The sequence below is a fragment of the Microtus ochrogaster genome, chromosome 8 (genome assembly GCF_000317375.1).
Source record: "Microtus ochrogaster isolate Prairie Vole_2 chromosome 8, MicOch1.0, whole genome shotgun sequence".
Classification (NCBI taxonomy): Eukaryota; Metazoa; Chordata; class Mammalia; order Rodentia; family Cricetidae; genus Microtus; species Microtus ochrogaster.
The window spans coordinates 24,129,296-24,142,589 of record NC_022015.1 but is presented as its reverse complement, the minus strand read 5'-3'; the positions used below and the strand labels follow the sequence as shown (position 1 = coordinate 24,142,589).

Sequence of the window (13,294 nt, the reverse complement as noted above, 5' to 3'; positions counted from 1 at the left end):
CGTGCGCAAGGCACTTGCAACGGGAGCGAGGAAGACACCAGCAAAGTCCTCAGTCGCCTCCCGCGAAGATTTCGAACTTCTGGAAATCAGACGATATGCGCATGCGCATCTATGGAGCTGGTTTCCCAGAGCTTAAAGAGGCCGAGCGGGAGGGGCGGGGGCCGCGGGAAAGAACCGGAAGTTGTACTGAACCTTCACCTCCGCTCGGCACTGAAGGAAACGCAAGCTCCGCGCGAGAAGTTCCGACGCTGACTGGGCTGGAGGAGACAGAATGGAGACCGTGACCGAAGGTCCGGGACTGGACCGCGGCCCGACGCTGACCTCGTCCTGGGATGCGGCGTGCGGGGCGCTGACCCAAAGCCTCCTTCTTACCCGGATTGGGCCAGATGCCCAGGACTTGAACTTCGAGCAGCTGCTGGAGCCGTCAGCTCCGGGGTGCGGCGGGCTGGGGCCGGGTGACAGCCACGCTGCGGTGGAGTGGGGAGGAGGACGGGAGCCGAGCGAGGCCGCAGGACCGACCGGGGTGGGCTGAGGGAGCGGGGCCGGGAGGTGGGCGAGGCTGCGGGCAGGGGCTGCTTGATGGGCCGAGAGGCCTGGAAATGCCGATTCAGGATCCCGGAGTCAGCGTGGACACCGCCACAGGCTCCTGTTAGAATCCTCCTCGCCCCTACCCCGAAACCAGCCAACCTTCTATTCAGGGGCACAGGAGCAGGACAAGTCCAACCATAAAGAACCACGCACGGCAGCCTAGAGAAAGACACATCGTTGTTCTTTCGTTACACACTGTGAGCGCTTTTAATTGACTGCGAATGAATTAGATATTTGAGTAGAATGGCCACGGTCTAGGAAAGGTGGAAGGGAAAGCCCTGACGCCTCAAGCCATCGATCCTTATGAAGCCCCTGTGGGTGCTGGGGAAGGTTCTTGGCCCTCAGGGCAAGAGGAAGTGAGTTCGAAGAGGTGGGTTATGGGTCTACTCAGAAAAGCTCTCTGTGTGATGTTTTATCGATTTCCTTCTCAGGCGGGATCTGGTGAGTCTGAAGAGCAGCAGCCTGAGTCCCCGAGATGAAAACCCCTGTTTTCTTTACCTGAAGTGTGGGCCTGATGGGGGTGAAGAAATTGTTTCGGTTGGCATTCTGAGTTCAGCAAGAAACATGGAAGTATATGAAGGAGAGGAGTATTGTGGAACCAGTCGGGGCAAGAGTGTCTGCACCGTCCTGGATGACAGGTTTGTGACTTGTCCAGGTGAAAGCGTTTATCTGAGTCAGTGTCTTTAGTCTTGGCTCTTCCAGCATTTGTAGATCTAGCACTGACACCAGGAGTTAGGGGAGAGAAGTTAAAAACATAGCAATAGATCACTAAGCCTTCAAAATTAAAAAGACAGGGCAGATGAGTGGGCTTATAAATATACAAATTTAGGACTAATTAACTGGAAGTGAATTGGTAGGGTAGAGTTTTATTAGACTAAAGCCTGGTAAGTATTCAGCCAGCTGTGGTGGCGCATGCCTTTAAGGCAGATCTCTGTGAGTTCGAGGCCAGCCTGGTCCACAAAGCGAGTTCTAGGACAGCCAGTGCTACACAGAGAAATCCTGTCTTGAAAAAAAAAAAAGACAAACAAAAGAAAGTATTCTTGTGTCTCTTATTTAATTCAGTGGGGTCTGTTTTACAACAGTTGGGCATTCTGAAACACTGAGTATATTCCCTTCTAGAAAGCTCCTTCTAAATGGTGTATCAATCAACTGAAGACCGCTGCATCAGCGTGCTCATTAACCTCCTATAAGATGGACCATTTCTGAGTTTTTTTCCCCTTGACTCTTTACAAGGTTCTGCCCAAATCTATCCTCAATGTAACCCAAACTCTGTGTCTCCTATTTATGTTGGAAACAATAGTCGTGTTTACGGAACTTTTAAATATGCCATGGGCTCCTTTGTTTGGTTCTCTCACATGCAGGCATGTGGGAGGCACAGCTCCTCCACGTGTTGCTGCCCAGTCAGGAACCTCAGACTCCCTGTGCCTGCCTGGGAAAAGGGAATCCCAGGACACCTTTGTTCTTAAGTATGTATGAATGCTTAAAATCATTGCTGTTAAAAATAAATTCTTTTATTTTAGTGAACGCGAAAAGATTCTTTTGTACAAAAAATACCTAAAATTGGAACCTCCCACCCATGCTTGTAAAATAAAGGTAAGTCATCACTAAATTTTAAGATTTAAAGTTAATCGGATTGTTTTAGTTCTATACATACTTATTTTCTTTTGGTTTGGCAGTACAGTTAGTCTGACTTGGTTTCTAGGTTTAGTTCAGAAATGCTTCCTTAGCTTGTAAAGGGATATTATTTTCTGAATATAGACATTAAAATTATCTTTAAAGTGGGGTAGCTTATTAATTATAGAATGTTTTATTAATATAGTAGTACTATATTTGGAACCTTGTGAAACTCCGCTAAGAACATTTTAAAAATCTTTTTATAAGACTACATAGTTCCACAAAAGGCAAAAGCAGAACTGACCGTGTATGTAAAGAATGAAGGAAAAGCTCAAAGAAGAGCCAGAAATTTCAAGGAATTTGGTCTGTTGTCTTCAGCCAGAAAAATATTCTTGAGATAAACATTAATGATGCTGTCAGTTTAGGAATAGGTACTGAGTTGGAATACTCAAGTCATGTTATAAAAACGAATTCAACTCTGTTGGCAATGATTGATTTGGCCAATGTCAGCTTTTTTAACTCTCTGGACCTACTTCATGAGAAAAATTAATGGTCCCTAGAAACCAAATTTTTGGAACTGTTTTATCTCCAAAATTATGTGCTTATTATCTCAGAAGATGGTAAGCCTCAGTTTTCAGACAAGAAAACAACAAATGACCTCTGTTGAAGAGCACAGTTCACAGAGCTGTTTATTCTGTCAGTCTAAACAGAGTAAATGAATAGCTTATAAAGGCATTTAAATGAAGTGATTTAATTTATCTAGTGACTATGTATTAACTGTTGATAACAGATACTGCACTAGGCATCTAGGAGTATCAGTAGAAAATTGAAGTGCTGCAGGACGATGGTGCGCACACCTTTAATCACCTTTAATCTCAGCAGAGGCAGGTGGATCTCTTTGAGTTTGGGGCCAACCTGGTCTACAGAGCTAGTTCCAGGACAGCCAGGGCTACACAAAGAAACTCCCTTGAAAAACAAAACAAAATGAAGTGCCAGTCTCCATGTTGCTTATAATTTAGTGAAACAAGATCATCATATTTACTGATTATATATTATTTAGTATGATACACACACACACACACACACACACACACACACACACACAGACCCTGTCTAAAAAAACAAACAAAGATATACTGTAGTCACTGATGAAAAAGCCTCTTGGGATTATACAACTTAAAGGAGACAGTAGGGACCAGTATGCTGTCACACACCTATAATACTAACACTCAAGAACATCACAAGTTCGAGGTCAGCCTGGTCTGTGTAATGAGTTCCAGACCATCCAGTGCTGCCCACTGAGATTCTGTCTGAAGAAACTAAAAAATAAAAATACTTAGATAAAAGAAGGGAGGTACTAACGAGCATTTCCTTAACTGTTGAGGACTGTCACGCATTTGACTCAGAGTTTATAGAGTCTGGGGTTTTATTGATCTGTGTCTTTGTGACAAGAGTCTATGTGTCTCTCAAAGTGAATGTATTTTGTAACTGTTCCATGGAAGCATGTGTTAGTATGAAGAGAACTTTCAATTAGGGAATCCCTCTGGCATGTTTGAAAGCTGTGTAAATGTTCCTAATTCAGAATCCTGAGCACTTACTCAGTGATATAGTGGCTATACTGACACACAAGCCTCTATGCAAAGTCATCTTACCATTTGCCTAGGATTGCACAGGTTGTGATATAGCAGAACTCAGAATTTAAACTCAGGTGTGTCTGATTTAAAGCCCTTTCCTTTATACCACTTATCAAATGTATTTTGGTTCAGAAACATGTACGGCCCAAACTGTCAGAGTGATGGGAGTATGACTTAATGACCAGCACTGACCTAGCGTGCATGTGTGAGACCCTGGTTATCATAACAAAAATGGAAAATCTATGGTGATAAAAGCCAGGGGAGCTGGGTTCCAAATTTGACTTACACCCCTGAGTATCCTTTACCCCATTAGAAACTCATCCTGAGCTCCACTTTACATACTACTACTAGTTATTACTTAATTAGCTCTGGCATCACAGCCCTTCATTTCTGAACTACAGAAGACTGAATTATGTTTAGGAATTAGGTAAATGCTATATGGCCATCTGGACAGTTTTATTTTATATTAAATAATATTAAAGCCAACTGGGGAATACTAGGATCAAGGGATTTTAGGTTTCTTTCTCTTGGTGATACAGAGGATTCAGACTCTGGGCCTTGAGCACGTCAGTCAAGTGCTGTATCAGTGTACTATCCGCCAGCCAGGTGTGGCTTAGTTTTAATTCCTTAAACTAAGTAAAGAAAGCTTTCATATTCTCCGTGGATCTTATGGCTTGGGAAGGATTTCTTTATTTAAATAGTTGGTGTTTGCCTCATGATGCATTCGAATTTATTTTCTGACTTTGACAACTATAAAGACACTTTAAATGCACTTGAAGTTAATTTTTAGACTCTTGAATATCCTTTCTTGTTTTGGTAATACTAAGAAGTTACCTTAAGTGATGTTTTTAATACTACTGTTATTTCCTGGAATGTTTTTGTTTCATGATAGTTGCTGTCCTTCGGTGAAAAGCAGTGTGTGCTCATCAGTAAAGTTGTGGTGCACGTGAGACCAAGGTCAGCAAATCCTTCACCAAGCTCTTCTGCTCTAGGATCACGGATAGACCTCGACAATATCCAAACCATAATGGAGTCAATGGGATCAAAGTTATCTCCTGGAGCTCAGCAGCTGATGAATATGATTAGGTTTCAGCAGCAGGCAAGTGGAAATTGATTTTATTAATTTTTAAAATGCTGGTTTGTTGGTTCAGTGGGTCAAAGGCTCACTGTATAAGCCTAATGACCTGAGTTTGATGTTGTGGAATAATCCTTTTGTTCATTGTGAAGATTTGTCACTTGGGTTGGTTTAATAAAAAGCCGACTAGCCGGTAGCTAGACAGGAAGTATAGGTGGGGCAGCCAGACACAGAGGAAGCTGGGAAGAAGGAGGGTGGAGTCAGAGAGAAGGTCATCAGTCAGAGGGAGAGTTAGCAAAACCGGCTGGAGAGGTAAATGTCGTGAGCCTTGGGGCAGCACATAGATTAATAGGAGTGGGTTAATTTAAGTTCTTACATTTTTTTGGGTTTTATTATATTAATAATATTTTTTTATTCCATGAGTTTCACTCAAAGGAAATTATTAGATAAAAGACATACACTCAAGCATAGACACATATACATAAAAATAAACAAATCTAAAAGAAAATGATCAACTATTATGGCTAGTCTTATATGTTACTGCCATAAGGAAGCCTTTAGTAGTGAAAACATTATAGCTTGTAATTATATTTTCCTATCATAGTAGTGTATATTTTAATATGTTCCTTATGAAAAGTTACAGTGAAATGATTGACAGAAGTTTAGGTTTATGTCCCAGCACTGCCACTTACTGTCTGGCTTCTGTGGGTAGGAACCTTTCACCTTGGTTTTCTCTCTAACATTGAACAGTAACAACGTTCTTCATGGGGCTGCATTGATATCAATGACAGAGTGCAGAGTGCCCGACTAGCTACCACTCCAAAGCTCAGGGTTCATTCTTTAATATTTGCTTATTTTCCTTGCTCAGAATTGTCTTCCCATTGGAGATCAGCTTCAGTCAATGCTGGGGACCACAAGCCACAAGCATCTGATTGCACTGCAGTCCTCGCCTTCTTCAGGAGTCTTAGATAAAGCGTCCTCCACACCTTTTCCTTTTAGAACTGGATTGACACCTTCAGCCATCACGGAAAATTTAAAGGCTCTTATTGATAAAAGCACACAGCCACCTGGAAAAGGAAATACCACAAACCATGATGAGTGCCACCTTGTGCCACAAAACCATTCCCTTCTTGAAAGTGATCTTAAAACTGCAGTGTCTTCTTTCTTACCGAAGAAGGCAAGTGGCAACTCAAATGTGCCCAGCTCTGAGTTGCTGCCTTTTCTCCAGAATTTATGCAGTCAGGTCAACCATCTCCGCGTGGGACATAATGCCAAGTGGCAGGAGAACAGCTGCAAGCCCCGAGAGAGCACTGCTGGGGTTTCGTAAGTATTTTATTTAAAGCAAATACTGTTGAGACTTGGTAAGCAGGAGAGTCAGATGGAGGGAAACAGATTTGCCTTGGGTGCGCTACCTGGCGAGGCGTTTCCAGCTTTTCCAGTTCATCCTTGACGCACTCACTAGGAGTAGAGTAGGATGGACTGCACCAAAGGGAGAGCCTAGAACTGGTGTTGCATGGTCTCAGGCGTTTGTGGGAGATTATAGCCATCAACTAAGGAGTGCGTTAGAAGGCTGTGTGCATGAATCTGGAAGAACTGTGAGAATTTACAAGTTTTGGCGAGGTGTGCTACGCATGCCATTGTAACAAATTACCTTTGTAGCTTGCGTTTGTTCCAGGCTACATTTATAGTCAAAGCCATAGTAGGATGGGAACTATTTGTAGCGTAGAAGCTCTTCTCCTCTGGCCTCAGCCCGTTCTCTGTGCAGCATCTGTTTGCTTAGGATGCCAAGTAGCATATTCCTAATCCTCTTTATAGATACTGTTGGTCAAAATAGTATTCTAGTCTGAAATACGGAACTCTGGTCATAGTTCAGATGAACCATTTTCCTCTACTATTTAATCTTAATTTAAAGTTTACATCTGGGTCGGGCGGTGGTGGCACACGCCTTTAATCCCAGCACTCGGGAGGCAGAGGCAGGCGGATCTCTGTGAGTTCGAGGCCAGCCTGGACTACAAGAGCTAGTTCCAGGACAGAAACCAAAAAGCTACGGAGAAACCCTGTCTCGAAAAAATAAATAAATAAATAAAGTTTACATCTGAAAATGGTGCTTAGATTAGTTTGGAAGAAAATAATCCCCAACCACCAACATGATTACATCAGCACTTAGTATAAGTTCTACTGACAATAGCAGAATAGTTTTATTCATGTTTGTGAAAGAGTCACAGAAATAGATTGCATCAAGTCATAAAAAAGCCTTGTCAAATTTAAGAGGACTGAAATCAGAGAGAGTATTTTCTCATCCCATTCAGAAAGATAAATCATTTAACAGTAATGGAAAGACAATAGGAAAATGTCCAAAGACTTGATTAAACAACGCAGTTTATCTGATTGAAGAAGTCTGGGGTTTGGAGAATTGGCTCAGTTGGTGAAGTGCGTGCTGTGCAAGCATGAGGGCCTGAGTTTCAAGCCTCGTGTTTTAAACACAGAAGCCTGAGTGTGTGGTGTCCACCTGTAATCCTGTTATCCTGTGCTGGGGAGACCCAGACAGGAGGACCCTTGAGGATTGCTGGCTAGCTAGTCTCACTAAATCAGTGAGCTTTAGGTTCCCTGAGAGACTGTCTCAGCAAATAGAGTGACAGCCTCCTGCCCTCTAAGCTCATGTATACATACACATATGCATCCACATGAACATGTGTACAATATACACATCACACACAAAAGAAGTCTCAACAAGTATTTTTAAAATATATAAAGCCAAGTAAAACTGCAGAGATAAGTTTGTGGGCTGTATCTAAAAAGTGAAGGGTTTGTAGCATCATCTGTTGCCTTAGTAAAGATGGCTGTGAGGACAGTGGCACAAAGGTACTACCCAAAACCTGACCTAAGGGCTGGAGAGATGGCTCAGCAGTTAAGAACATTTGTTGGTTTGATTCTCAGCACCCGCATGGCTTACAACCACCTGTAACTCTAGCCCCTGTAGTTCCCGTGCCCTCTCCTGACCTCTGCCGACTAGGCACACACATGGCACATAGATATATGTACAAGCAAAACACTCATACACATAATTAAAAAATTTAAAAATTTAAGCAATGAAATAGATGGTTTGAATAGTTTTAAGCCATTAAAAACTGAATTCAAGGGGCTGGAGAGATGGCTCAGAGGTTAAGAGCATTGCCTGCTCTTCCAAAGGTCCTGAGTTCAATTCCCAGCAACCACATGGTGGCTCACAACCATCTGTAATGGGGTCTGGTGCCCTCTTCTGGCCTGCAGGCATACACACAGACAGAATATTGTATATATAATAAATAAATAAATAAATAAATATTTAAAAAAAAAAAAAAACTGAATTCAAAGTCCAGTGGTAGCACAAACCTGCAGTGCTAGCGTTCAGAAAGCCAAAAGAGGATGTTCGTAAACACAGGGAAACAATGGAGAAAATAACGAAATAAGAAGGTGATTCTTTGAAAGCGTCGTGAAAGTTGATGAACTTCTAACAAGACTAGAGAATAAGGGAGAGGATGCAAACTGCCAGTGTGAGGTATAGTGGAAAATTTCACTAAGAGCCTTGGTAGTCAGGGCATGTGGAAGTAACTTCATGCTCACAATTTTAATAACTTTTTAAAAGCCATAACCTACAGAACACACCACAAAATAGATAATGGAATGACCCTATAACTGCTAACACTACAGAATTTGTAATGGGAGGGTGTTAAAGTTTGGATGTGGATGTGTCATCCCATCCCCCTCCCCCATATTGAAGGCTTGATTTCTGCTTTATGGATTCCATCATTGAGTCATGATTGGATCATGAGGGCACTGATGGAGTTGTACTTCGTTAGTGTTTGAAGATAATAAGAATGGAGCTTTGTTGGAGGAAGTAGGTCACTGGGGCATGACTTTGGAGAGTGTCTGATCCCAGGCCCCTCCCTAGTTCTCGTCTGTTTTCTGGCTGCCATGAGGTGAGCCCTTTGCTCTGGCACACACTCATCTCCCATAGTTTCTATCCACCCTGGGCCCACAGCAATGGGAAAGCAGGCTGTAAAACTCTGAAACCAGGAAGCAAGCGACCATGAAAATATTCTCAGATACCATCACAGAGATGGAAAGCCAGCACAGAATGTTCATGGGGAAAAATATACTGGCCTAGGTAGTTCTACCCGAGAATTCTGCCAAACATGTAGAGAACACCATTTTTTACATAATCTAGAAAATCAAGGGAATAAAAAGACTTCTCATTTTCTGAAGCTACTGTTACCCTGGAGCCCCAACTAGATGCTAAATAACTTGAAATACATAAAATATATGTAAATACATATTTAAAAATCTATAATTGTACATAGCTGACATAATAGGATCTGTGAACTGAAAATTATAAAATATTGATAGAAGAAATTTTGAGAAGGCTTAAGTCTAGAATAATGTAAGACATGCCATGTCGATAGGTTTCCTCAGCATAGTAAAGCAACAGTACTCCCCTAATTGATACATGTGCTTGATGTTTAAAAAGAATAAGGCAAGAGAAATCATTTCATATTTCGGGATGTGGTAGAGCTGTAGCATCAGGCACTAGCAGGCAGCGGGACACTCAGGTGGATGGGACAGAAGCACAAAGGTGGCTTGGCAGCATTGCAGTTCAGTTGAGGAAGAGCAGTCTTAAAGGTGATGCTAAGCCATTGTGATATCAACAGGTAAAAATAAACCTCACACCTATGAAAATAATAGGCCATACAGCAAAGAGTAAACTGAAACTTTCTAATATATGGGAGGAACTCCTGGATTCTGAGGGAAAAATGCTTAGATATGCCATAAAAAAATGATCAACAAACAAAAAATGATGTGTAGGCTCCAGCAAGATGTCAAACTTATGCCTGTGGAAGACCCTCGTAAGATGATTTAAATATAAACTGGAAGAAAATATTTCTGAATCACAAATTCAACAAGTGACTTGTTCCTAACATACAAAGAAATCACATAATTCAGTGTTTAAAACTTAAAAATGCTCTCCAGCACATGGAGAACTAGATCTCTCACAGCTCACTGCTGGGGTCATAAAATGGTACAGTCACCCAAAACATTTGCCAATTTGATTACTACATGCACATTATCACATGACCTGATAGACATATTCCTCGGCTTTTAACCCAGAGAAATGAAATTTTATGACAATACAAAAATCAGTATACAATTGTTCTTGGATGCTTTATTTGTTCTGTTTTGTTTTGTTTTGTTTTGAGACAGGGTTTCTCTGTGTAACAGCCCTGGCTGTCCTGGAATTCACTCTGTAACCCTGGCTGGCCTTGAACTCACAGAAACCAGCTTTTCTCTGCCTCCTGAGTGCTGAGATTAAAGATGTGCACCACTACTGCCCCGGGGAAACTTTATTTGTAATAGTTCTAAAATGGGAACACTGGGATATTTTGTAACAGGCAATTTAAGAACTGGCATTTCCATAATGTGGAGTGGTAATCAGCAGTTAGACAAACAACAACCTGGATGGCTTTTGGGTGAATTATGATGAGGAACAACAGACCCATGCGGCCACAGCAGATGGTAGAGACATACTAGTAGGAGTTGGGAAAGGGATGACAGGATGAGTATCTTTGTAGTCACAGGTTCTGCGACTTGTCTGGTGGTGTTGGGATGAACATTGTGCACAGATAAAATGGCACAGAGCTCTACATACATTGTGTATAAATATTAGTGTGCTGGTTTTGATTCTACTTCATAGTTAGGAAATAATAAAACCAAATGTTAATGTAAGTATGAATAAGAAGGAAATTCTTTTAAGACTTTAGTGAAAATTATATTTTAATTTGTGAAAAGCTATATTAGCTTTTGATGACTACAATCTTCTATGTGTTACCTTATAACTTGTAACTAGTAAGAACACTGAAGGCAAAGCAAGTTAGTGTCCGAAATGCATGTTTATATACTAAATCCGCTGTATTAGGGCATTTTAGGAGGAGAATTTACTGCTGCCAATTCTGTGAATTATTAGAGCACAGGTTTTACTTCTCATGTACATTTGGAAAGCGCCGCTGTGTGTTCACACGAGCGTAAGGATGAAAGAGTGAGATAACATCATTCTATTAGTACAAACATACCTTAGACTTTATTGAGTTCCCGGAGGAGAGAGCACAAGGTTTATAGGCCCCTCTGTGAGGTTCCCTGTTCTGGTGTTCACTGACTATAACAGCCCTTTCCTGAAAGCTTATAGTTTTTTTTTTCAGACAGATTCTCATGTAGCCCAGTGTCTTAGTTACTTTTATTGCCATGACAAACACCATGTCCAAGTTCAACTTATAAAAGAAAATACTTAATTTGGAAGCTTATGGTTCCAGAGGGTTAGAGGCTATGACCATCACGGTGGGGAGCATGGCAACAGGCAGGCATATCAGTGAAGCAGTAGCTGAGAGCTTACATCTGATTGAGAGCAAGCCAACTGAGAATGGTGTGAGCTTTTGAAACCTCAAAACCCACACCCCCAATAGCACATCTCCTCCAACAAAGTCAGACCTTCTAATCCTTCCCAAACAGTTCCACTAACTACGGACCAAACATTCAAGTACGTGAACCTGCAGGGGTCATTCTCATCCAAACCACCACACCTAGGCAAGTCTCTGATTGACCACAGTTTGACCGTGAACTTTGATTCTCATGGTTCATTTCCCAAGTGCTGAAATTACAGGTGTGTGTCACACGTTGTGTTGGTGTGTGCTTGCAGGTGAAGCATGTTCAGCATGTGGAAGCCAGAGAGCAGCATCAGGTGTTGTTCTCAGAAGCCATCCTCATTGTCTTTTGAGATAGGGTCTCTCACTGCAAACTAGACTGGCTAGTGAGTCGCTAAGATCCTTTTGTCTTTATTATGTACCTGGTTCTGGGATTTTAAGTTCACACTACCATGGCTGCCATGTGTATGTGAATTTTTGTAGTAAGTATTCATATATGAGGGTGTACATGCAAGTGTGTGTAAAATATGGGTGGAAGGGAGTGGTCAGTTTGGGGTGTCTTTCTCAATCATGTCCTACCTTGGGTTTTGAGGCAGATTTCTTATGGTATCTGGAGCTCCCTGATTTGGCAAAGTTAGCTGGCCAGTCAGACATCATCTCTGCCTCCCCAGCATGAGGATTATAGGCATAGGCCATAGCACCAGGTTTCTTACGGAGTATGCTGAGGGTGTGAACTCAGGTCTTCACACTTGAATCTCTTTCCAAACTGAGCCATTCCCTCAGCCCCAGCTTTCAATATTTTAATTTTAATTGTAATATTTAATTTGCATTCTAGAATCAAGCAAGGGTCTTCATGCTTGCAGGGCAGTTCTTGTAGACTGAGCTGTCTCCCTTAGCACCACACCTGATCTTAGGCAGTGCTAGGGATTAACCCAAGGCTTCTTACATGCTAGAAAGACCTCCAGCAGCACAGCCACAGCCTCGGCTTGGTCTTTGATTATCTTTGCTTTATATCGTTCTCAGGTGTCTAACCAGACAAAGCAGTTAGTAGGAGAGTGCTGTGCATTTGGCACAGCAGCCACTGTTGTGGGTTTTAGAGCTGGAATGTGCCATGGGGAGGGTAGCTGTAGAGACCACCATTGGCTAGCTCAGTTTGTTGCTTTTGTCATCATAAAGAGAAAATTGATAGACTTTACATTTTTATTTTTAGGATGGAAGAGCAGCCTGTTTGCTCCTACTTGGAAAAGGTTCTTTCTAAAAACATGGAGCTCATGGAAAAGAAGCTTATGGACCACATTGATGAGAGGATCTGTCAGCTCCAGGAGCACATAGATGCGAAAATGGCTTTGTTAGTGGACTTGCTGCGAAACCCCAACTCCCCACCCCCAGGGATACCTCTAAGACACTACGACTCCAGAGAAAGACTTTCCAATGGAGAGAGATAAGCTATCGGCATACCCAATTATTGCAGATATTTATTACATATTTATTACAAAGCCCAAATCCAAAAAGGTTATAAAAATCAAGTCTTTAATGTCCTTTGAAGGATTGTTGTCTTACATGGTGACCTCAGTGCTCTTTTTAGTGCACTTGTTACTGTAGACCCGGGTCTGCACCATCAGCTACCCTGATGCAGTCGTAAGTTATTTTGCTCGCTATATTTTTCACTCTTACAGAAATGTATACTTGTATTGCTCGAGTTTTTAGGATATGTAAAGACTTGTAATGCAGTTCATTGGTTTGTATTGTATATGACATATGTTTGAAGTGGATTTTTTTATTTATACAGATACCTGTGAAATATAGTCTCAGGAGTATGAAAAGTAATGCTATGATTTTTTTTTTTTTTCCTAATTTTTGGAAAGTTGGATACCTGGGCTCTTTCCTTCGGATTACCAGTTTACACTGCATGCTGTTTATCTGAGATGACTGTG

General features: G+C 41.8%; 1 protein-coding gene across 1 annotated transcript; it reads left to right on the top strand.

Moving 5' to 3' along the window:
- The first annotated feature begins 237 nt into the window (after window positions 1-237).
- On the top strand, window positions 238-13,183 carry C8H10orf88 (chromosome 8 C10orf88 homolog). Its single transcript, XM_005351384.3, has 6 exons — window positions 238-435; window positions 1,020-1,226; window positions 2,109-2,181; window positions 4,729-4,935; window positions 5,780-6,234; window positions 12,571-13,183. Exons 1-6 carry the CDS (start codon window positions 272-274, stop codon window positions 12,803-12,805), a joined length of 1,341 nt encoding a protein of 446 aa, XP_005351441.1. The 5' UTR covers window positions 238-271; the 3' UTR covers window positions 12,806-13,183.
- The last annotated feature ends 111 nt before the right edge of the window (window positions 13,184-13,294 follow it).

What these genes read in the sequence shown, in the direction of transcription:
- C8H10orf88 (XM_005351384.3), top strand. Translation starts at nt 272, where the DNA reads ATGGAGACCGTGACCGAAGGTCCGGGACTGGACCGCGGCCCGACGCTG. An exon ending in CTGGAGCCGTCAGCTCCGGG is followed by an intron (nt 436 to 1,019) that starts GTGCGGCGGGCT and finishes TTTCCTTCTCAG; the next exon opens with GCGGGATCTGGTGAGTCTGA. An exon ending in TGCACCGTCCTGGATGACAG is followed by an intron (nt 1,227 to 2,108) that starts GTTTGTGACTTG and finishes CTTTTATTTTAG; the next exon opens with TGAACGCGAAAAGATTCTTT.